General features: G+C 42.4%; 1 protein-coding gene across 1 annotated transcript in view; it reads left to right on the top strand.

Annotated features, from left to right (window-relative positions):
- The window catches only part of LOC126131442 (probable E3 ubiquitin-protein ligase HECTD2), a gene marked incomplete at its 5' end in the record, with an annotated part of 375805 nt that overhangs the window by 318872 nt on the left and 30330 nt on the right, over window positions 1-26603 (top strand). Inside the window, 3 exons of the mRNA XM_049915173.1 lie at window positions 738-1121; window positions 23587-23661; window positions 23759-23953. Coding sequence (XP_049771130.1) covers window positions 738-1121; window positions 23587-23661; window positions 23759-23953 — 654 coding nt within the window. The remainder of the gene's footprint in view (window positions 1-737; window positions 1122-23586; window positions 23662-23758; window positions 23954-26603) is intronic.

The following is a 26603-nucleotide window of genomic DNA, read 5'->3' as shown; positions in this document are numbered from 1 at the left end:
TTTTGAATAATTATGTAAAACAATAATTATGATTTTAATACTGAATCTAAATGTTCTTAACTCTACAAGTGTACAAAATTGTGAAGGATATTAGAAATGCAAAAATAATTATGTTTCTCATAAAATAGTTAACTTTATATTAGTGTTACTCCTCAAGAATGCACATTTCCTCTCAGTCCAGAAAATTATACAACTTGTGGTTTCGGTCTCTTTTGATCGTGATATACATTATAGTGTACCGGATTCTTCTATAGTTTATTAGAAAAAGAGGTGTGTTGAACAGTTCAGTCATAAAGTGAGTCATAGACAGTGGGAAAACTGGAAAAGAAGAGAAACAAAGTGTTTGAGTGGTGGCGTTACAGAAAGATAGGATACGAAATACAGAGGTTCTCTGCAAATTCAATGAGCAAAGGAATATGTGGAAAACACACACTAGAAGAAGGACCAAGATGATACGACATGTGTTATGACATTAGTGACTAACTTCCATGGTACTTGTGGGAACTGTAGAAGTAAACATTTGTAGAGGCAGAGAATGGAATGAATCTAACAAAATAATGACGTTGGGTGCGAGAGCCACTTTGAGATGCAGATACTGACACGGGAGAGGACATCATGGTGGGTCGATAGAAAGTAGTCAAAAGACTTATTAAAAAAGAAAAACAGTGCTCATTCTTTAGCGCCCTCAGTAAGGATGGTGTGTACCTGCTCTAAGTTCCTCGTTCCCTTTGTTGCAGATCGCCAGCAAGCAAAAGGATCTGAAAAAGAAGCTGAAGGTATCGTTTGTGGGCGAGCCGGGCTTGGACATGGGTGGGCTGACCAAGGAGTGGTTCCTGCTGCTGATCCGGCAGATCTTCCAGCCAGACTACGGCATGTTCGTGTACCACCCGCACTCGCGCTGCTACTGGTTCAGCACGGACCAGGCGGGCAGCCTGCGCGAGTACAACCTGATCGGCGTGCTGATGGGGCTGGCCGTGTACAACTCCATCATCCTGGACCTGCACTTCCCGTCGCTGTGCTACCGCAAACTGCTCTCGCCACCCGTCGTGCCAGCCTCGGACGACGCGGCTGTCGGCGTCGTCTCCCAACTCACCATTGACGACCTCGCCGAGATCATGCCCGTGAGTACTCCACTCCTCTTGCCATTGTTGTTGATGTGGTCTTCAGTCCTGAGACTGGTTTGATGCAGCTCTCCATGCTACTCTATCCTGTGCAAGCTTCTTCATCTCCCAGTACCTACCGCAATCTACATCTTTCTTAATCTGCTTAGTGTATTCATCTCTTGGTCTCCCTGTACGATTTTTACGCTCCACGCTGCCCTCCATTACTAAATTGGTGATCCGTCGATGTCGCACAACATGTCCTACCAACCGATCCCTTCTTCTAGTCAAGTTGTGCCACAAACTCCTCTTCTCCCCAATTCTATTCAATACTTCCTCATTAGTTATGTGATCTACCCATCTAATCTTCAGCATTCTTCTGTAGAACAACATTTCGAAAGCTTCTACTCTCTTCTTGTCCAAACTATTGATCGTCCATGTTTCACTTCCATACATGGCTACACTCCATACAAATATTTTCAGAAACGACTTCCTGACACTTAAATCTATACTCGATATTAACAAATTTCTCTTCTTCAGAAACGTTTTCCTTGCCATTGCCAGTCTACATTTTATATCCTCTCTACTTCGACTATCATCAGTTATTTAGCTCCCCAAATAGCAAAACTCATTTACTACTTTAAGCATCTCATTTCCTAATCTAATTCCCTCAGCATCACCCGACTTTATTCGACTACATTTCATTATCCTCGTTTTGCTTTTGTTGATGTTCATCTTATATCCTCCTTTCAAGACACTGTCAATTCCGTTCAGCTGCTCTTCCAAGTACGTTGCTGTCTCTGACAGAATTACAATGTCATCGGCGAACCTCAAAGTTTCTATTTCTTCTCAATGGATTTTAATTCCTACTCCGAATTTCTCTTTTGTTTCCTTTACTACTTGCTCAATATACAGATTGAATGACATCGAGGATAGGCTACAACTCTGTCTCACTCCCTTCCCAACCACTGCTTCCCTTTCATGTCCCTCGACTCTTATAACTGCTATCTGGTTTCTGTACAAATTGTAAATAGCCTTTGCTCCCTGTATTTTACCCCTGCCACCTTCAGAATTTGAAAGAGTGTATTCCAGTCAACACTGTCAAAAGCTTTCTCTAAGTCTACAAATGCTAGAAACGTAGGTTTACTTTCCTTAATCTGTTTTCTAAGATAACTCGTAGGATCAGTATTGCCTCACGTGTTCCAATATTTGCTATAAGTCTGCTCATTCTCAGCAAAATATGCTGTCAGTGATGCGTAATTATGGTCTACAGCTATAGCTATTCTCAGATGAAGGGTACCTTTTACTGCACTCTTTATGTAAGGCCGCGACCACACTCTGGGGCCAACGTAAGCGTCAACAGTATTGGTCCAGTGATAGGTGATAGGTGATAGGTGAAATAGCTTTGGAATCCGCGTTGGCCCCAATTTTTGTACGGCTCCGTTGCTTGTCGGTATTTATATTAAACATCAAAGGGCGTTGGGGCCAGTACCGATACCTCGCCCACACATTGGCGCCAACGTTGTTTGTTTTTGTTGTCGTTTCGAAACCCGAGTTTTTTGGTCGCTTGTACTTCCAAGTCAGATATTTGAGAACACAGTGTCTAAGGAACAGTGGAATAACATGCAAGTTCTTGAGTTTTTGGAACTTTACCAGCAATAACTACGAGGCGTGTTCTTTTAATTAAGTACCTTTTTGAAATTAAAAAAAAAGACATGGTAAGATATCTCAATAATTTTATTTTTACATGAAAGCCAGTACCTTAATCTACTTTTCTACATAATTTCCGTCAATACTGAGGCACTTGTCATAACGTTGCACCAGTTTTTGAATTCCCTCCTCATAGAAGTCTGCCGCCTGACTTGTTAACCACTGCATCACCACTGTTTTGACTTCGTCATCGTCTTGAAGATGCTGACCGCCCAGGCGTTTCTTCAAGTGCAGGAACAGATGGTAGTCACTGCGCGCAAGATCGGGGCTGTACGGAGGATGATCTAGAGTTTCCCATCGAAAAGATGTGACGAGATCTTTGGTCTGATTCGCCACATGCGGACGGGCATTGTCTTGCAGCAAAACAATGCCCTTGCTCAACTTGCCACGTCTTTTGTTCTGAATTGAACGACGCAGATTGTGCAATATCTTACAGTAAGCTGCTGCATTGATTGTCTCATTACGAGGCAGAAATTCCACAAGTAATACTCCTTTTCTGTCCCAAAAAACTGTGCACACGATTTTCCGGACAGAAATTGTTTGCTTAAACTTCACTTTTCTGGGTGAATGTGAATGCCGCCATTCCATGGACTGTTGCTTTGATTCTGGTGTGACGTAGGCCACCCATATTTCATCTTAAAGATACACCTGGGCGGTCAGCATCTTCAAGACGATGACGAAGTCAAAACAGTGGTGATGCAATGGTTAACAAGTCAGGCTGCAGACTTCTATGAGGATGCTAGTCAAAAACTGGTACAACGTTAAGACAAGTGCCTCAATATTGACGGAAATTGTGTAGAAAAGTAGATTAAGGTACAGGCTTTCTTGTGAAAATAAAATTATTGAGATATCTTAGCACGTCTTTTTTTTAATTTCAAAACGGTACTTACTTAAAAAACACGCCTCGTACATTTGTGGAATCCTGCTATGAGGAACCACAAAAACCGAATTGTCACTGCAGGTTCATGGAAATCAAAAAGCTACACAGTTGCAGAATCTCTTTTCGGAATCGTACCTCCTCATGTTATAAATACACGCACATATCACTAAAAAGACTGAATCTTTGTGTATGTGTTTTTATATGTGTTTCGTTAACTGTGCTATGTTTCGTGTTCATTGAAGCATTTGTTTACTTGTGCTGTAAAGCTTGTTTCATCCAAGTTTGCCGGCCGGAGTGGCCGAGCAGTTCCAGGCTCTACAGTCTGGAACCGCGCGACCGCTACGGTCGCAGGTTCGAATCCTGCCTCGGGCATGGATATGTGTGATGTCCTTAGGTTAGTTAGGTTTAAGTAGTTCTAAGTTCTAGGGGACTGATGACCTCAGAAGTTAAGTCCCATAGTGCTCAGAGCCATTTGAACCATCATCCAAATTCTTGCCCTATCCCTTAAGCCATAGGATATTCCGAGAAATTTGTGATGATGGAGGATCGTGGGTAGCCAACTGAATTTCTACCGTGCACCTACAAAACACATGAAATGCACCTATGTCAGTCCCTACAAAGCGAAAAACTTCATACGAGGGCTTGCTGAAAAGTAGTGCCTCCGAACTTTTATTGTGCTCTCAGTACCGGTTGAGGAATTACATATCTCGCAGATTACTCGATAGATTTTCCCACTTCGCTGACGCTAATCGCAAACCCACTGCCGCTAGAGGGCTCCGAATTGTAATGTGTTACTCAATGGTGCGTAACGTAACTGGCACGCCAGTACATGAGAAACAGCGTATTGTAATCGCATTTCTAACTGCAAAAAACTTCATCCACATTTGGAACAACCTCTCTTTCTATAAGACAATGCCAGACCACACATCAGCGCTGCGAAACCTGTAGCAGACAGCTTGGGTTCACTGGCGTCGGTGAATCCTCCATACAGTCCCGACTTGCCCTATCCGATTTTCACTTGTTTCCACAATTTAAAGAACACCTTCGAGGACTTCGCTTTGATAGTGATGAAGCGGTAAAAGCAAAGGTGAGGTTTTGACTACGTCAACAAAGTCAAACATTCTGCAGTGACGGTATCAACAAACTGGTCTTCGTTGGGAGCAATGTGTTCGTCGCCAGAGTGTCTATGTTGAGAAACAAATATGTAGACATGAGGAATAAAGATGTATAATGTTAATAAAGTTTGTTTTATTCAAAAAGCTTGAAGAGTTTTCACATAAAAAATTCGGAGGCATTGCTTTTCAGCATGACCTCGTAATTGATAAATAAAGATAAATGTCAGCATATGATGGCTACACAGTTTCCATACTGCAAACGTAAACGCCAATAGTAACATCGCTGTGAAAAACACTACGTAATAAACAAATAAGTGAAGAATAGGTAAACCATGCACTGTAAGCGTTTCACTTACGTTCCGTTGCCTGGTGCCCCACGTCAGAAAGACCTATGGGTAAGTGTGGTGCGTGAAAATAAGACGTCATGGATGAATGACTCCTCTGGAAAAGGTTGACTAAGTCTGAAAACGCAAGGGGCCGGGATAGGGTGGGGGGTGGGGGGGGGGGGTGCTTGGAATTTTTCCACGGGGCGGCAGAATGCCTGGAACGGGTAGTCGTTTTTCAAAGTTTGGATCTATGTAACGAACAGATGATTAGCTCCTTCAGGAAGAAGCTAGTTTAGCTACGTAGTGTCTTAAGTATTAATTTCATAAACTTACAGTCACCCAACAACTACGTCCTATAATCAACTCGCTGGGTGGGCTACGGCGTAATAAACAGAGGGGTCCAAAAATATGTATCCACTGTTTAAAAGTCCATAACTTGCAAACTAATTGACGGAGTTGTCTCATTTTTGGTGAAAATGTAGCTTAAAGTCCGACTTAAAGATATCACTATATGTGTTCGAAATGGTCACCATTAACATCCACACACAAACGATGCCGCCGAACTGCAGCACGAACTACTGACTGCAACGTGTTCAGTTGGATATTTGCACATGAATGTACGATGGATTCTCGAAGTTCATCCAATGTGCGTGGCTTTTGTCGATAAACGACGTCCTTTAGTGTTCCCCACAGGTAAAAGTCCAGAGGAGTTAGGTCTGGGGAACGTGGTGGATACTCCACAGCACCTCTACGGCCTATCCATCTTCCTGGTAGGTTTTCATCGAGATACGCCCTAACACGATTTTGGTAGTGGGCTGGGGCACCATCTTGTTGAAAGTAAACTCTTCCGTCTCCATACAAGTCTCGGATGGCAGGTAAAATGGATGTCTGAAGCTTCTGAAGGTACACTTCACCGGTAACTGTGCCGTCAAAGAAGAATGGCCCAATCAAGCCCCGGTAAGACAACCCACACCACACATTTACTCCTGGCAAATTCACGCCTTTGTCTACATGGACGTTCGGATTTTCGGCGGCCCAGTAGATGCAATTGTGGCGATTTACTGTACCATTGAGTTTGAACTGTGCCTCGTCAGACCACACAATCATCTCTGCAAACTCTTCACCGTTGCGCACCATGTTAGAAAACCACTCGCAGTACTCCACTCTACGATCTGGGTCGTCCTCGTTCATTGCGTGTAGCAATCGTGGGATGTAGCACTTCCACTTTGCTGTCTTCAAAATTCGCCGAACTTTTGAGCGATTCACTCCAGTTTCACGGGCACACTGTCTCACAGACTTCTGTGGTGAGCGAGTGAATTGTTGCAACACACGACGGGAGTTAGCTGGACTTGTTACTGATACATATCGTCCAGATCGTTGTTTGTGTACATCTTTAACACAGCCGTCGGCTTCAAATTTGTGTCGAATCCGACGAATCGTTAAAAGTGTCGGTGACTCTGTTTGATACTCATTTCGCCATTGCCGTTGAGACTCATTAATGTTTTCGTACTTAAAATACCACTTCAAAACTGTCCTCCTTTAATCGAATGTAAGCCTTGCGCAAGCCATGTTTACTCGAGTAACTAGGTGCAACTAAGAACAGAACACTAACTATCTGGCGACTGTCATCTGACAAAACAAAACAACGCAATACAACGCTTGTTTGGCGATTGCCGGAACTACAAATTATTTCACTACCAAAGATGAGACAACTCCGTCAATTAGTTTGAAAGTTATGGACTTTTGAACAGTGGATACATTTTTTTTTGGACCCCTCTGTATTTGAAATGAGAGTCAGAATTTCCGTATTTTATCCGCATAACACAAAGTTTAATTCAAATTCAGAGTTAACCATATGCCACATAATATTTAAATCAACTTCTTAGAACACTGTTCTCTTGATTCTGTTCTCTGAAGCTTATGGATTACCCACATCTCCTACTAATTTTGGAATTTTTCTGCATTGACTGTTCAAAAAATGGTTCAAATGGCTCTGAGCACTATGCGACTTAACTTCTGAGGTCATCAGTCACTTAGAACTAATTAAACCTAACTAACCTAAGGACATCACACACATCCATGCCCGAGGCAGGATTCGAACCTGCGACCGTAGCGGTCGCTCGGTTCCAGACTGTAGCGCCTAGAACCGCTTGGCCACTCCGGCCAGCTGTATTGACTGTATCTTTTGTATAAGAAAGGGTGTATTAAACCACACCAAGACCGATCCTAAACTGAATTTTCTAATCGATGTCTTCTTACTCTAAATGTCACGCAATAGATCGTCTGAGACTGGTTTATTTGTATGTATGTGTAACAGTCATTTCCGACAATCTTCTTTTACATTTTTTTCGTTTTCTACTTCTCAGTGACAAAATATAATTATTCATGTCCAAAACCGCAAATATACCAGCCGCGATCTGTCCGTCTGACATGATTAAGTTGGCTCCGTACGAATTCAACTGAATGTTGGCTCCAATGCGTGGGCAGTGTCCCATAACTATTGTACAGTGTTGGTGCCAATGTTAGCAAAAATGTACGAACAAGAGAAAGGTTTTTCTTCTGTAAGATTCATTAATAGTGCTCGGGAAAATGTAACTGCTTATACACTTCTGTGGGATGTGTTATTTATCTGTATGATCCTTACAGAAATGATATACAGGATGTCTCACGTAATTTTGGCATCTACAAGAACTACGCTAATTTTCATGTGGCTTTCGTGGCATCACACAAAATCCCCTTCGAGATCATGGTCAGAATCCACACATTCTAAGCGACGTGTGTTGCAAAAGAAAAATTATGCGATACATAGCTACATGGGTTTACTGAGAAATGTTTGTTGGTATACCTGCATCAATCCTCAGTATTGCTACACTGTTAAATTAGTTTGAATTGAAGGTCACCAGCCCTGCTTTGACCCATGAGATATCGCTGAAATTTACACTACTCACATATCACCAATAAATGCACTGTAGCAATCCAACAACTTTCAGAAAACTCTCAGATCCGACCACTAGATTGGAAAACGGACACCTCTGTCAGTCACTTCTCCATCTCCATCTGGTTTCTAGCAACTCCCGGGGACAGTCTTCCCCATAAATAAAACAAGATAACAATTTAATGTCAAATAAAAAGGAAAAAAAGCACACTTCAGGTTTCCTTGGAAACAAATGGAATTTATTGTCTTCTTAGACATTGCCAAGTCCACTTTGTTCATTATACACAACCTCGAGTTAGCAAATGGTTCAACATTCTGCTATGTGGCCTGCTCAAGCTGAGCTATGCCCAGTGTGCATGCTAACTTCAGTGAAACACTTGACTAAAAAACTGGTAGAAAAACAGAAAACACTTGCGAATCTTTTCAAGGCGAACTGGCACAACAACTTTATTGAGCACTGAGGATCACTCACCGAACATTCTTAAACTATGAGCTCCGTCCCACAGTGTCACAGGGCCCATAATTCATCTCCTACCCTCTCGATGTCTGCTGGCTGAATTTCAATTTCTCAAACTCAAAAACCACAAAATTGTTTTAACATCGAGGCCCTTTAGCCAACCAGCCACCAGACCAGGAGTTAAGCACTGACACTGGCGAACTCCCTTTCACAGCAATAAACCTACTCTGCAAGGTGGTAAATTCTGCCAGGGATTTTGAAAAGTTTCTTTCCAAAAGCTGCTGGATAACACGTGGCATCACGGAAAGTCACAAGGCCTTAAGCCAGCCCAGTATGCCCCGACTACGATACATTTAGAAGGATTCAGGGAAAATTGAGCCATTCTTTCCAGGCTGGACAAGGCCAGTTCCCCCATACCGGAAACTGACTCTAGTGTGCACAATAGCCAATAGATGAACCCAAGGATGTGGCCGGGAATAATATGTAGAAACCCGTTCACGGAAAGGTCATTTGGCTCCAAAAGTCCTGTCTACGTACTGTATGGAAAATCACTTCACTGACATATTCCAATAAGTACTATGCTCACTAGTAGTTTTTGAAATTTGGCAATTTGTGGTAAGGTCTTACGGGACAAAACTGCTGACGTCATCGGTCCCTAAGCTTACGCACTACTTAATCTAACTTCAACTAACTTACGCTAAGGACAACACACACGCCCATGACCAAGGGAGCACGGACCGTGACAAGGTACCCCACACCGCGCGGCTACCCCGCGCAGCCAGGTTTTGAAATAGAACTACAGTACTTTTGGCCGCCTTGCGCTCCACAGATGATTCTTGCTAACGTTGAGAGGAGACCATCACAGATGTATTGATACACATTTTTTATGTCACGACCGGTTTCTTTCCAAAGAAAATCATCAGATTATGCTGCCAACAGTTTTCATAAGAAATCCTCGCATAGTTGGACTAATATCATGACTTAAGAAGTGTAGTTACCTTACGTAACATTAAAGACCAATTCTGGAACCTGTCTCGGCTGCACAGTTTCTGTTCGTAGTGGCGTACTACAGATGTGTGGGTAGCACGATAGTGCAAGTTGCGTAACCGAATCGGTAGATGCAACTGAGTCAATTTTAGCTTGCAAGGTGTCGTGATTTTCATGAACAACAGTTTGCAGTTCTTTTATGGCTGCTTCATGATTCTGTAATGCATTTTCATGACGCGAAAAAATAGGTTGGATATGCTCACAAATTTGTGTTTTTACGTCATTACAGACTTTCTGACATTTCGATTCAATGTTTTGTAACTCAGCAGTTAAATCTTCACGTGTTTGTTCGAGAGTTTGTTCCAATGAGTCTAACTTTTGAAGCTTTTGCTGTGTTTGTCTCTGATTTTGTTCCATTGTGTGTAACTGTTGCTGTGTTTGTCTCTGGTGTTGTTCCATTGTGTCTAACTGTTGCTGTGTTTGTCTCTGATTTTGTTCCATTGTGTCTAACTTTTGAAGCTTTTGTCCCATTTGTTGCATTAATTGTAATAACAATGCACTGGTGTCTGAAACATGTTCCTCAGTGCTTTTCGGCAGTGAATTTGCACCGGCAACATTCACATTTTGACAAGCGGAAAATGTGTCTTGACTCATTTGAGAAAACGGTGAGAACCCAAAACCTGAGTCTACAGTATTTGCAATATTGTGTTCTGTCATTCCCAATTCCTGAGGCGAGCTGTTGCCGACCGATCGATCGATAATGCTTCCCTGTTTACTACCTGTTTCACTGTCTACCACATTATTTGACGCCCGCTCCATTTCCCTATGCACAGTTACCAAATTACTACTTTGAATACTAGTTAATTCATTACATGGTGGCGTTAACACACTGCTTTCGTCTTCACTGTCATTTCTCAGTTTACTTTGGAGCCTAGTGTTACGTTTTTCACACGCCATTATTGTCACAATATTTCACACGACAACACAGAAAAACACAATTTGAAGAGCAAAAATAGGGGAACACATTAACATAGCACTGAAAATAATATCTAGTTAATTGCAAGCGTAGCTGCGAAATACTTGGTGCAAATCTACATGCATGCCACAACTGTTTTACTGTACAACAATGAAAGACTGCAACTACAAAGGAGATTCTCTCTACAATTACGCAATAGCAATAAACAAAATCTACACTAATTACACAAACTACAAAAACTCCGCCATTTCTCTCCCCACATCCACCACTGCTGGCGGCTCACCTCCAACTGCGCAACGCTACGCGCTGTTCACATCCAGCTGCCGCTGCCCAACACTACAATGGGACCGGTGATGCTGTATTGCAACATATCACCCCGGACTACAAGTCTCTAAAAAAAAAAAAAAAAAAAAAAAAAAGGCAGACAACAATGCAAACTAGCCACAGACTGCACACAGCACAGCCAGTGATTTTCATATAGAGCGCTACGTAACGTTGCCAATAAGAAAACATAAACAGCCTACTTACACGATGTTCAAATGGCCACAACAGCACAAAAATCCCCATATTCAATCATTTTGCACCCTGTAATTTCTTGTCAGATTTTCATAACAGTAATGTCACTGATTTTGTCACATGCAGATCAGATAATCTAGTGCAAAAAAATACCACATTCCCATTTAGAAAAATGCTAGGGCTGTTATATTTCGGCCTGCCGCGGTGGTTGAGCGGTTCTAGGCGCTTCAGTCCGGAGCCGCGCGACTGCTACGGTCGCAGGTTCGAATCCTGCCTCGGTCATGGATGTATGTGATGTCCTTAGGTTAGTTAGGTTTAAGTAGTTCTAAGTTCTAGGGGACTGATGACCTCAGACGTCAAGTCCCATAGTGCTCAGAGCCATTTGAACCATTTTGTTATATTTCCAGGAAAGGTCATATGCAAGATATTTCTGTAAACGCAGTGTCAGCATATGGTTGATCACACTTCATGTAACCGTACTAGTTGAAACTTATTTCATTGATTATGTAACACTGCGAGGTGAACACACTATGATTTGGAAATATCTTCCTCTACTTCCCTTATTTTCATTCACTGCAGTCCTCTCACCAATTTTTCTTTATGTAAGTGTCACAATACACTGTACAGTAACTCTTAGCAGGCAGCTGGCTAGTTCTGTATCTTCAAAATACACTCCTGGAAATTGAAATAAGAACACCGTGAATTCATTGTCCCAGGAAGGGGAAACTTTATTGACACATTCCTGGGGTCAGATACATCACATGATCGCACTGACAGAACCACAGGCACATAGACACAGGCAACAGAGCATGCACAATGTCGGCACTAGTACAGTGTATATCCACCTTTCGCAGCAATGCAGGCTGCTATTCTCCCATGGAGACGATCGTAGAGATGCTGGATGTAGTCCTGTGGAACGGCTTGCCATGCCATTTCCACCTGGCGCCTCAGTTGGACCAGCGTTCGTGCTGAACGTGCAGACCGCGTGAGACGACGCTTCATCCAGTCCCAAACATGCTCAATGGGGGACAGATCCGGAGATCTTGCTGGCCAGTGTAGTTGACTTACACCTTCTAGAGCACGTTGGGTGGCACGGGATACATGCGGACGTGCATTGTCCTGTTGGAACAGCAAGTTCCCTTGCCGGTCTAGGAATGGTAGAACGATGGGTTCAATGACGGTTTGGATGTACCGTGCACTATTCAGTGTCCCCTCGACGATCACCAGTGGTGTACGGCCAGTGTAGGAGATCGCTCCCCACACCATGATGCCGGGTGTTGGCCCTGTGTGCCTCGGTCGTATGCAGTCCTGATTGTGGCGCTCACCTGCACGGCGCCAAACACGCATACGACCATCATTGGCACCAAGGCAGAAGCGACTCTCATCGCTGAAGACGACACGTCTCCATTCGTCCCTCCATTCACGCCTGTCGCGACACCACTGGAGGCGGGCTGCACGATGTTGGGGCGTGAGCGGAAGACGGCCTAACGGTGTGCGGGACCGTAGCCCAGCTTCATGGAGACGGTTGCGAATGGTCCTCGCCGATACCCCAGGAGCAACAGTGTCCCTAATTTGCTGGGAAGTGGCGGTGTGGTCCCCTACGGCACTGCGTAGGATCCTACGGTCTTGGCGTGCATCCGTGCGTCGCTGCGGTCCGGTCCCAGGTCGACGGGCACGTGCACCTTCCGCCGACCACTGGCGACAACATCGATGTACTGTGGAGACCTCACGCCCCACGTGTTGAGCAATTCGGCGGTACGTCCACCCGGCCTCCCGCATGCCCACTATACGCCCCCGCTCAAAGTCCGTCAACTGCACATACGGTTCACGTCCACGCTGTCGCGGCATGCTACCAGTGTTAAAGACTGCGATGGAGCTCCGTATGCCACGGCAAACTGGCTGACACTGACGGCGGCGGTGCACAAATGCTGCGCAGCTAGCGCCATTCGACGGCCAACACCGCGGTTCCTGGTGTGTCCGCTGTGCCGTGCGTGTGATCATTGCTTGTACAGCCCTCTCGCAGTGTCCGGAGCAAGTATGGTGGGTCTGACACACCGGTGTCAATGTGTTCTTTTTTCCATTTCCAGGAGTGTATGTACTGGGGCAGTAATGTTAAAATTGTCATGCCAATTCCAAATAGAATTATTTTTTCATTTGTCATTTCCTTCTACTTTGTGATGACAAAAAAGTCACGGGATTCCTCCTAACATCGTGTCGGACGTCCTTGTGCTCGGCGTAATGCAACAACCCGACGTGGCATGGACCCAACAGCTCGTTGGAAGTCCCCTGCAGAAATATGCTGCCTCTAAAGCCGTCCGTAATCGCGAATGTGTTCCAGGTGCAGGATTTTGTGCACGAATTGACCTCTCAGTTACCGTATTCAGCTGAGTATTTTCAAGAGGTTTGTGAAAAATTTGTTTTAACATGTTCTGCCTAATCAAAATTATAAACACTTTTACTGACAAAATATCTGCATAAAAAGTTATCATTATATCAAATCGAAATTTATACCATTTATTGTCTATACTTTGATAATACAAGGAGAAATTAAACAAACGTAAAAGAATGGTTTACATTAGTTTAAGGGTCGTTTTCTTTTCCTCGTTTTCGTTCACTAATCCTGTCGCCTGTTCTGTCACTATTTTTAATCATCATCATTATCATCATCCTATTGGCACAGCATCGAAATTTTTATCTTCGTTGTCACATTATATTTGCCTGTTTCTTCCGAATGTGCTGCGATTTCTAAGGTTGTGGCTACCGTGGGACGTGGGAGCACAGCCGTTTTTATCCGAATACACATCAGATTTCGCTTCTATGCTGACTTGAGAATGTGACAATATCTCTTGCTTCCAAACATATTGTCTGCCTACCACTCTCTCATCGGCTGCGTAGTACCAGCAGCTGACACAGACTCTTTCGTCCCCGTCATACGTCACGGTCAGCGTCGACAACGAAGCAGCACGAAGCACATAAGTACGCCACTGGCTACTACCTAGACCCTTACCGTCTCGTGCAGAAATGAATACTATTTTTTACTATTTGTCCAATTTTAAAGTCAGTTCAATTCCGACTATAAAGAGTCCGAAGGTTGCATGGATACAGGTATTTTAAACAACGTTTGAAGGAAGAATTGTGGAAAACAAAAATGGAACGATGGAAGCAATTCGTGGAGGCTAAGTTAGAAACCGATCCCTACGGTGTACCATATAAAATAGTCTGCTAGAAAATATGATCACCAAACAGTCTTATCCACTCTCAGAAGGAATGATGGAACAGTAACAGAAAGTTGGGAAGAGTCAGCTGCCCTGCTAATGGAAACATGACGATGGAGAAGAAGGCGAGACAGATGATCAGCGTAGGTTACGGGAAATGTTATGGGAATAACGTAGGAACAATAAACTTGTGTACCCCATCTCACAAGAAGAAATTGGGCATATAATTTTAAGACTGAAACAGAAAAATCTTCAGAGCAGGACAGGATCCCTGCAACTGTAATACTGGGTGTACATAAAGTCCGGGAACACTTTGAATTATTTATTGCACAAGAACTAAACATTGTACAGATGTCATACATATTGCATTTTGAAGAGAAACTCAGATTTTTTTTTTACTAACATTCAATATGTGAACCATGAGTGACCCAGCAGACATTATATTGAAATCGAATTCTTGCCATACCCGTCCCAGCATGGCATCGTCGACTGTGGCAGTCGCTTCCCGTATTCTCTCCCGGAGCTCTGCTACAACATGTGGTAGCGGCGATACATACATCAGATCTTTAATGTGTCCCCACAGAAAAAAGTCACATGGAGTGAGATCTGGTGATCGGGGAGGCCATTTCATGAAACAGCTGTCCCCTTCTGTAGCATCCATCAATGCGGCAGCTCCGTGTTCAGGTATCCACGAACTTCACAATGAAAATGGGGTGGAGACGCATCCTGCTGAGAGATGAACGAAGAGTCCGACTGCATTTGAGGCATCAACCATTGCTGCAACATGTCTAATTAGGAATATCCAGTGACAGTGCTCTCGGTGAAGATGAATGGCCCATACAGTTTTCGTCGTGACAAGCCACAAGAAAAATTTACCTTTGGGGAATTGCGCTCAAATTCAATGCTTTTGTGTGGATGCTTTGTACCCCTGATTCGACAATTATGCCTGTTAACTTTCCCATTAGTGTGAAAATTGACTTCGTCACTAAAAATTAAGCGATTAACAATGCCATCCCCATCCTCATTCAATTGTTGCAGCTGCGAACAAAACTCAAAACGTTTGTCTTTGTCGTCGTCATTGAGGTTCTGCACTAGATCCAATTTGAATGGTTTCACAGACAACTTCTATCACAGGACTTTCAACATTGTCATTGGAGCCATTTCGAGTTCACAGGATGCACGACGAACCGATTTCTTTGGATTCCTGATTAATGTCTCTCGCACCAGCTACACATTCACTTCACTCACACTGGGACGTCAGCTTCTCTTTCCCGGTCACAAGCAACTGTCGTAACGAATTTGTTGTGCCAGTGGTAAATGGCCTTCCTTGTTGGTGGCTTCTTACCGTAATTGGTTCTAAACATCCGTTGAACAGCTGTAGCACACTTGTTTTTGTCGAACTCCAACACACAGAAAGCTCGCTCCGCACCTGAACTCGCCATGTTTGCGACTAGCGCTGACTATCGGGAATTTACCAAACTAAGCTGTGGCGGTATACATAAAAAAAACTTTCAGGGTTTCTCTTCAAAATGACATATGTATGATATCTGTACAATGTTTGGTTGTTGTGCAATAAACAATTGAAAGTGTTCCCATACTTTATGTACACCCTGTACACGCCTTATGTGACCAATTAGATAGTTATTTGTGCGATCTCTACAATGAGTATCTTTTGCAAGGAAGGGTACCTGCAACGTGGAAGAACGCTGAAGTGGTAATGATTAATAAAAGACAAGATAAAGATCCAATGATACCCAAATTCTACAGGCCAATTTTTGTTTTGAACATTCTTGGCAAGATATTTGAAAAAAATATTATGCAGAAGAAGTTACATGACAGCGATAACATAAACGGTCTGGTGGCATTTGCAGATGACGTGCTGTTCGTTGTAACTGGTAACTCCAGAAGAATTATACAAGCAAATGTAATGCGGCCCTACACAAACTTGAGGGCTGATGTCAAAATGTTAAATTATCACTAGTACCTCACAAAACAACGTCCCTCCTGTGGATTTGTGTGTGTGAACTCTTATGGGACTTAACTGCTAAGGTCATCAGTCCCTAAGCTTACACACAACTTAACCTAAATTATCCTAAGGACAAACACACACACCCATGCCGGAGGGAGGACTCGAACCTCCGCCGGGAGCAGCCGCAGTCCATGACTGCAGCGGCTGAAACTGCTCGGCTAATCCCGCGCGGCTCCTCCTGCTGAAAGGGAACATAGTGAGAAACCCTGAGGTAAAATTAAACAATGTAACGATTAGGAGAAGCGCAGTAACGAGATATCTAGGGGTGTTTCTGGACTAACGTCGTAACTTTGCCCATCATACAGAGGAAGCAGATAGAAAAGGTACAAACGCGATGAATAAAGTTATAACCAGTGCAAATAGGCAATTTCGGCTTTCCTTGAGGACAATTAGAGTATACTACCAATCTATATTAGCATCAGTCGTAGGATATGGTGCGAGTGTCTGGGCTCATAGACTGCAGCTAGTGAAGCCAGCCTCAATAGTGAGAAGAGTTCAATGAGGCACACTACTAAGATTAATAGGGGTCTACGGCACAACCCTGAATGATGCTTTGTTAGTAATTCTATGAATATCCCCACTGGAGTTGGAAATTAGGAAAAGGGGTGTCTTTTACTGATTAAAGAAAGCCAATCAAATGGAAGTACGAAGGGTGCGTGGAACTGAGGCCAGTTCGAAAAAGGGCAATAAAAGATCGCATATTACAACTATGACAAAATGAATGGGACACTTCAGACACTGGCAGGAGAACATACGAATCTCTCCCTAACGTCAGGAAGAGATTGTAAATCAGATTCCTTAGCCCATCGAGTGGACTGATACATTGCCTGACTGGCCATGGTCCTTATGCCACGTATCTACACAAAATCAAAAGACATATGAATGATAGTTGCGCCTGCGGCAGTGTGGGCACACCAGAACACGCACTGTGGAACTGCGCTCTTTATGAAGATGCAGCGGGTAATAGACTTCAGGTAATAAGGATGTTGGATCCCAGAGTAGCACTAAGGAGCGAGTCGATTTGGCGCATCTTGGACGATACTGCAGCTGCAGTATCCAGGAAGGCCAACGAAGATTTCATGAGGCATTCAACCGTAAGTCATCATGCTTCCGTCCAGGCTAGACAACATACTCTACGGATAGAGGGAAGATGACTGAGGTTGGCGACTACCGAGTGAAATACTCGGGGAGGCAGCACGAGTGAAAGCCAAGACTCGACTGTCAGCTGGCAAGGTTCTTTCAACCGTGTTTTTCGATCAGCGAGGCATTTTGCTGGTTGATTTTTTGCATACGCGACGCACAATCGATGCTGCTTACTACTGCGAACTGTTGAACAAGGCGAGAGTTGCATATCGCCGCAAAAGACGGGACCAATCGATTAGACAGGTCATCCTCCTCCAAGACAATGCAGCTCTAACTGTCTGCAAGCTATAGAAAATGAACTAGACTACACTTTATCACCCTCCTTACAGCCCGGACTTACCGCCCTGCGATTTCCATTCATTCGGACCGCTTAAAGAAGCTCTAGGAGGGCGACAATGTGAAGATGACCAGAATGTGGAAGACTTCGTGCGCAACTGGCTGGTGACACGACCCAGTTCTTTTTATGATGAGGGCATCAAAAAGCTGCCCATGCGCTAGGACAAATGCATTTCCAAAGCAGGAGACCATGTGGAAAAATAAATTATAAGTCCCTTGAGTTTTTCAATAAATTAATTTAAATAAAAAATTAAATCCCGTTTATATTTAATCCGCCGTCGTATGAGGGAGAGTATTTTTATTACGTGTTGCGTAAACGGTAGCGCCGTAATCGTGCGTGATGGTGGGCGGCGGTTGAAACTCGTTGCAGTCTATCATTTTTTTATCAGCTTCAATATTTGAATCATTTAAATATGAAATTCATCGAACATATGTTAATTAACGCATACTTAAGCGTCATTTTTTCAAGAAAAATGCACGTCTTCCAGTTTCTAATTACTTATCGCACTCAAAATTCTGATTTTCATTGCAAATGTACATTCTTAATCATCGATATTTTATAAAAGACTGTTGAAGTTAAGAAAACATTACACAATTAAATTTTTTGGAGAAAAATGAAAAATCAAATACTCTTTATTTGAATATGCCCATTGTTTTGTAGGATAGATGTGGTTTCACACGAGCCAGAGAGATAGGCGTCTTACAAGGGAACCTCCCCATCGCACCCCCCCTCAGATTTAGTTATAAGTTGGCACAGTGGATAGGCCTTGAAAAACTGAACAAAGATCAATCGAGAAAACAGGAAGAAGTTACGTGGAACTATGAAAAAATAAGCAAAATATACAAACTAAGTAGTCCGTGTGTAACATAGGCAACATTTAGCAGAGCGTAAGCTCAGTATCGCCCTGGTCCCGTGGTTAACGTGAGCAGCTGCAGAGCGAGAGATCCTTCCCTCGAGTGAAAAATTTACTTTCTTTATTTTCGCGAAGTTATGATCTGTCCGTTCGTTCATTGACGTCACTGTTCACTGTAATAAGTTTAGTGTCTGTGTTTTGCGACCGCACCGCAAAACCGTGCGATTAGTAGACGAAAGGACGTGCCTTTCCAATGGGAACCGAAAACATTTGATCGCAAGGTCATAGGTCAACCGATTCCTCCACAGAAAAACACGTCTGATATATTCTATACGACACTGGTGACGGCATGTGCGTCACGTGACAGGAATTTGTTGTCGACCCACCTAACTTGTACACTTGGCGAATGGGTAAAAAGATTCTACTACCTTGCCCGATTTAGGTTTTCTTGTGGATGTGATAATCACTCCCAAAAAACTGATGAAAACATAATAGTTTGTCACATAAACTGAAAATATAAAATTGAACTTTTCACTCGAGGGAAGACTTGAACCAAGGACCTCCCGTTCCGCAGTTGCTCACGCTAACCACGGGACCACGGCGCTCGAGTGGTCATAATCTCCTTGATGTTGCCTATCTTGCACATGAACTACTCAGTTTACATATTTTGCTCATTTTTTTCATAGTTCCACACAACTTCTTCCTGTTTTCTCGATTGATGTGTGTTCAGTTTTTCAAGGCCTATCCACTGTGCCAACTTATAACTAAATCTGAGGGGGGGTGCGATGGGGAGGTTCCCTTGTTAGAAACACGGAAATCAATCATCTTCGCGGCGTCGAGCACACTGTACAAATGCTGCATTTTTACAGTTGCCACCGAACCACTGTAATCTGAAACCAATGGAATTGATCTGGAGCCAAGTTAAGGAATTTATCGCGAGAAATAACAAGACATTTAAGCTGCCAAAAATACTGGAACTGATACACGAAGCTTTGTGACACGTCACTGCCGAACGATGGCGAAATGCAGAACAGCTCGTCATAAAAGAGGAGGAGGAAATGTGGATTTTTTTGGTGGCTTGGGATTCTGTTGCTGATCGCCTCGTTATCAACGTATCACTACTGAAATGCACCGTATTCCTCGGAATCAGATATTGAAGGAGCTCGGAGATTACCAGACGACTGATTGTAATACCTTCAGTGGCTTCAATATTAAACTAAAAGGGAAATCAGCAGTACGCTTTTACTCCACACATAGCTCATGCAGAAAAATTACCCTTCTTAAAGTCAGGAATTTTCATCACTCTGGTTTTTAATTTCAATACTTTGTTAGCTAAAATGGAGAGCATGTTATGTTTTCCATCTGGTCACCTAAGAAGCGTATCACCTGAGTTTTACATACTCAATTAAACAATTTACAAATGTTAACCTCAACAAATGTAAGCGAATCTGTAATTTTCGAATTACGAATTTGGAAAAAAACTCGTCTTACAATCGGGTAAATACCGCATGTTCCATAAATGTTCAATGGAATTAATGGCGAACGATCTGGAAGGCCAAATCATTCGCTCAGTTTGGCCTTCTGTTTAAAAATTAAATGATATTCAAAGCTATATTGTTTCTCTGCTCATCTCTTTTAACGTCTTTACGACAACTGTTCACATCACTGCAAGTTAGTTGGATCACAGCCCGTCCACATGAAACACACTGGTAAAGCTGTTGCCCCGTATAACCGCTGAGTCGATGTACGCGTAGCGTACAGTATAAAACATAAAACGCATCTTCATAATCGTATTTGACTGTACTCGACACAGGTTGGCTTCCGCTCCCCGTGAAACGAAATTCACTGGCGTTGCGGAAAATTTGGAAGCATACATAGTATAATGTTTCCATGAGATTCATTCTTATGGTGAGCGGAGTTATAGGGCTGCACGAGTTAAATGTCACACGATTTTTCGAGAAATCTTGAGCCTGTTCGAACGCGAATATCGTATGCGCAAACCTACCCTTCCGAATTCTTCAAAATAAATCTGTACGTAATCTCGATAGCCAAAGCTTCACCTGTAAATGTAAGACGAATTCTACATACTCAATTTACGACGTACAAATGTTAACATCAACGAATATAAGCGAACCTGTATTTTTCGAATTACGAATTTGGGAAAAAAACTCGTCTTACAATTGGGTAAATACGGCATGTCCCATAAATGTTCAATGGAATTAATGGCAAACGATCTTGAAGGCCAATCCATCGCTCAATTTGGCCAGAATGTTTAGTCTCTAAGCAACCTAACATAATCATTTCCAGTCAAGGATCAGTTCAATTAGACCTGAGGACCCTGTCCACTCCATGTAAACACAGCCCACATCATTATGGAGTTACCACCAACTTTCACAGTGCCTTGTCAACAACTTGGTTCATGGCTTCGTAGGGTCTGCGCCGCTATTGAACCCTGCCATCAGCTCTTACCAACTGTAATCAGGACTAATCTGACCAAACCACAATTTTCCACTGATCTAGGGTCCAACCTATATGGTCGCAAGTCCAGGAGAGGGGCTGCAGGTAATGTCTTGCTTTCAGCAAAAGCACTTGCATCAGTCATATGCTGCCATAGCCCATTAATAATCCGGCCGGAGTGGCTGAGCGGTTCTAGGCGCTACAGTCTGGAACCCCACGACCGCTGCGGTCGCAGGTTCGAATCCTGCCTCGGGCATGGATGTGTGTGATGTCCTTAGGTTAGTTAGGTTTAAGTAGTTCTAAGTTCTAGGGGACTGATGACCTCAGACGTTAAGTACCATAGTGCTCAGAGTCATTTGAACCATTTGAACCCATTAATGCCAATTTTTTCTGTACTGTCTTAACGGATACGAGGGTATTTCGGAAAGAAAAGATACACCGTACGCCAGAGGAACAGAAGAGTTTTGGCGAGCAAGTTGGCAACACTGGTGTTAACCTTAACCGTTAGCTTTCTCCTCGCAGTCGTTCGGCAGTTGAACGTTGCTTCTGGTTGGAGTAGGTCGGGTTTAAAATGGCTGCGCCGATTCAGAATCCCGCCAAATGCGAAGTGTGCTTCCGTCATACGTTTTCTTCATGCAAAAGGTCAGCGACCAGCGGATATTCACAAAGAAATTGTTTCTGTTTATGGGAACATTATGAATCAAGAAAATGTAACGAAATGGTGTCGTCATTTCTCTGAAGGTAGGGCCGTATGTTCATGACCAACAAAGAACAAGTCCATCTGTGATCTCTGATGCCCTTCTTCGGAGAACAGAGGAAGCAATTCATGCAAATAGATGTCTGACATTGAAAGAATTGCATCAGATCATACCGGACGTGTCAATGACAACTCTTTATGACGTTGTGACTGTCAAGTTTGGGTACAGGAAATTGTGTGCGCACTGGGTTTCAAAACTGTTAACGGAAGAACACAAAAAGAAAAGGATGGACTTTGCACTTGACTTCCTCACACGCTATGCTGAAGCAGGTGATGAGTTCATTGATTACATTGTGACAGGTGACGAGACGTGGGTTTATCACCATACATATGAATTCAAGCAACAATCAATGCAATGGCGCCATTCGAATTCACCAAAAGCCAAGAAATGCAAAACGTCGATTTCAGCGAAGAAAAACATGGCTTCTGTTTTTTGGGACAGGCAAGGCATTCTTCTGTTGGAATTTATGCCTCCTGGAACGACAATTAATGTTGCTGCATAACGCCAGACCTTGAAACGTCTTCGAAGGGCAATTCAAGACAAACGCATGGGAATGCTGACAAGTGGAGTCTGCTTGCTTCATGACAACGCTCGGCCTCACACAGCGCTCATAACCAAAGCACTACTCAAACAATTCAAATAAGACGTTTTGGATCATCCGCCATACAGCTCGGACCTTGCGCCCACCGACTTCCATGTCTTCCATTACCTGAAGTCATATCTTGGTGGAAAATCATTCCACAACGATGAAGAGATCAAAGATGTAGTTGAAATGTGGTTCCAACAATGGGCGGCAACCTTCTATGACTGTGGGATACAAAGCTTGTGCACCGACTTAACAAATGTTTGGATAACGGGGGTGATTATGTCGAAAAATAACAAATCATCCAGTTAATGAGATCTAACTGACGTTTTCTAAATAAATGTTCTATTTAAGGACTGCGAGCCATTGTATCTTTACTTTTTGAAATGCCCTTGTACATTCATCGTGTGTCTGCAGTTATTTCATGTAGTGTTGCTTGTCTGTTAGCACTGACAACTTTATGCAAGCACCGGTGCTCCCGATCATCAAGTGAGGCCATTTGCCACTGTGTTGACTCTGGTGAGAGGTAATGCATAAAATTTGATATTCTTTGCACACACTTGACACTGTGGATATTGGAATATTGAATTCCCTAATGCTTTCCAAAATGGAATGTCTCAAGCATCTCGCTCCAACTACCACTCCGCGTTTGAAGTCTGCAAATTCCCATTGTGGGGACATAATCACATCGGAAACCTTATCACGTGAAACACCTGAGTGCAAATTACAGTTCTGCCAATGCATTGCCCTTTTTACCTTGTGTACATGATACTACCGCCATCTGTATGTATGCATGTCCCTATCCTATGACTTTTGTCGCCTCACTGTAAAGTCTACATTATTTTTCTTTGTTCCAAATACTTTCAATGTCATGAACTTCATTCCTTTACTGGTGGTGAATAGTGTACATCTTCACCTCACAGTCTACCATATAATGTGTGGCATTTGATTTCCAGTAGGTTTACTAGTACACTTTGATTGTCATCCTATGCAATTCATAGTTGTAATATGAAAAACTACCTGTTTGTGCTGAAGTCTCTGACATAATGTGCATAGCCTTGTCACTGTAGTTCACATCATAAATTTAAGTTTAGTGAATGATATGTCCTTAGATTACTGTATTTCTATTATGCAGTGACATTGCATTTCAGTCAATTATATATGAGGTAGCATTACATATTTCACAATAATTTTATTCTTTTTGTATAGGATGTTGCTAGAGGACTCCGAGAACTACTTGCTTATGAAGGCAATGTCGAAGAAGATATGTGCATGAGTTTCCAGGTAACCTGAATAATACGTTTTGTCAGTTTATGCTGTTGAAGAAATTATTATTGTTACCTGGGAAACTTAATTTTAAGGTAATGTTTCGTGACCACAGGTTTCACTGGAAGAGTATGGGGAAGTAAAGACGTACAAACTCAAGGATGATGGTGAAAATATTCCTGTAACAAATGAAAACAGACAAGAATATGTTAATCTGTATATGGACTGGATACTGAATGCAGCAATATATGAGCAGTTTCGTGCATTTTATCTGGGATTCCACAGTGTCTGTGCATCCAATGCATTAATTGTAAGTTTTTCTATTTCTGTGTTATGTAGCAAACTACTTTCACCATTTTGTTCTGCACATTCTACTGCTGCCTAGAGCTTCCTGCTAGCAATGGATCACTGAAAGCAGATCAGTTAGAGAAGTTAAGATGTATTTCCTGAAAGACTAAAATATGCAGCAGCCACATCCACACATAAAATTGGTGATAAGCTAGTGGCCTATAATTATAGATCTGTCATCCTACTTCACATGTTCTCAAAAAATTTTAGAAGGTATCTAGTTACAGAATATTGAACCACTTTTTTGAGAATAACCTTTAATAACAGACCAATTTAATGCCATTAAAAGATTGTCTACAAAGCAAGTAGTATATGACCTCACGAACTTTGTTCTGGTAGAACCAAATAACGAAATTACAATGTTGACTTTTCTGTGACCTTGACAATCCCTTTGATTCAATAGTTCATAAAATTTTAATAGGGAAACTAAACCATTGTGATATTAAAGGTGTACATAGATGGAGTCATATCTCAAGAAATGAAAACAGAGTGTTACACTAACATACATGTTATCGATCATTGCAAAATGGTCCTAAAATCCCAACTATTACAATTGATTATTGTAAAAAAAATTAACTTAAATATGTGTGATTCAAGAAAAAATGGTAAATCACCAAGAAGGGATAACACTTTTAAAGATGATGCACTTAAAAGTATAATATATATGAACCACACTAGTCTTATTACAAATATTCGTAGAGGAATACTCACCATGTATATTAGTAATAACTGAACATTAACTAAAATCCAGTGAAGTTATATATTATAGATTAGAAGATGATTTGCCAATGATCAGTTATTGCAGCCAATTCCATAAAGGGCATATTATGGAAATTTATATTAGTAAGGATACAGCAGTTTGAAAAATTTGCTTGTTGGAGCACTATGGTTTACAAGGGTTAATCAAAATGGCAGGTGTGCTCCATAGTCATGATCTCAAATTAGTGAAGCATAAAGTGATATGGGTATATCACCCACCAAATGCTTATGTAATGAGATTTATGAATAGTCTTAGTATTTTAGTTAGTCAAATTGGTGCTAATGACCCTGCTACATTTGGTAACTTTAACACAGAAGAAAATTCAATAAGAGTAATAAACTTGAAACTCAGTGATGCATTAAGCTCATACAGTTTTTAAAATATACGAGAGTCACTCCAAAAGAAATGCACACTATTTTTTAAAAAAATCCATCTTTTATTCTACATGTTTGAAAGTTTTACAGTGTGTAGATACATCCTTTAGGAACAATATTTTCATTTCTCCACATAATTTCCATCCCACTCAACTGCCTTACGCCATCTTGGAACCAGCACCTGTATACCCGCATAGTAAAATTTTAGACCAACCTGTTGGAGCCACTGTTTGGCAGCGTGCACAAGGAAGTCATCATCTTCAAACCTTGTTCCATGAAGAGAGACTTTCAGTCTCCCAAAGAGATGATAGTCATATGTAGCCAGGTCAGGACTGTAAGGCGGGTGTTTCAGTGTTGTCCATCTAAGTTTTGTGATTGCTTCCATGGTTTTTTGACTGACACATGTCCGTGCATTGTCGTGCAACAGCAAAACATCTTGCTTTTGCCGATGTGGTCGAACATGACTCAGTCGAGCTTGAAGTTTCTTCAGTGTCATCACATATGCATCAGAAGTTATGGTGGTTCCACTTGGCATGATGTCCACAAGCAAGAGTCTTTCGGAATTGAAAAACACCATAGCCATAACTTTTCCAGCAGAAGGTGTGGTTTTGATTTTTTTTTTCTTAGGTGAATTTGCATGATACCACTCCATTGATTGCCTCTTTGTCTCTGGTGAAAAATGATGGTGCCAAGTTTCATCATCATGTCACAATTCTTCCAAGAAATTCATCTCCACCATTCTCGTACTGTTCCAAAAGTTCGCTGCATACCGTTTTCCTTGCTTCTTTGTGAGCCACTGCCAACATCCTGGGAACCCACCTGGCACAAACCTTTTTTAACGCCAACACTTTCAGTATTCTGCAAACACTTCCTTACCCTATCCCAACATAGCGTGACAATTCGTTCACTGTGATGCGTCTGTCAGCAGTCACCAATTCGTTAACTCTCTGCACATTGTCTGAAGTGTGTGCAGTATGAGGCCTGCCGCTGTGAGGACAATCCTCAATATTGCCCTGCCCTCTTTCAGCACATAACCTGCTTGCCCACCGACTAACTATATTGCGGTCGACATACACCTTTTTCAATCTCTTGTGGATGTTTCCCACTGTCTCATTTTCACAGCACAGGAATTCTATGACAGCACATTGCTTCGGACAAATGTCAAGTGTAGCAGCCATCTTGAAGACATGCTGTGATGGCGCCACTCACGGGAACAGGTTGAACTAAGTTTGAAAACAAGTGGGAAGAATACACCTACACACTGTAAAACTTTCACACATGCGGAATGAAAACTGTATTTTTACAAAAATAGTGTGCATTTCTTTAGGAGTGACCCTTGTAGTAATGAACACTTGCCCCACTAGAACAGACTATGCTGTAATCAACAATAATGTTATAGATAAGGTAAACTACAGTAGCTTAGATTTTCATTATTCTTGCCCCTTTTGCCAGGTGGAGCATACATAAATTCAACTGTG

The sequence above is a fragment of the Schistocerca cancellata genome, chromosome 1 (assembly GCF_023864275.1).
Source record: "Schistocerca cancellata isolate TAMUIC-IGC-003103 chromosome 1, iqSchCanc2.1, whole genome shotgun sequence".
NCBI classification, from domain to species: Eukaryota; Metazoa; Arthropoda; class Insecta; order Orthoptera; family Acrididae; genus Schistocerca; species Schistocerca cancellata.
This window is presented reverse-complemented; position numbering and strand designations above follow the sequence as displayed.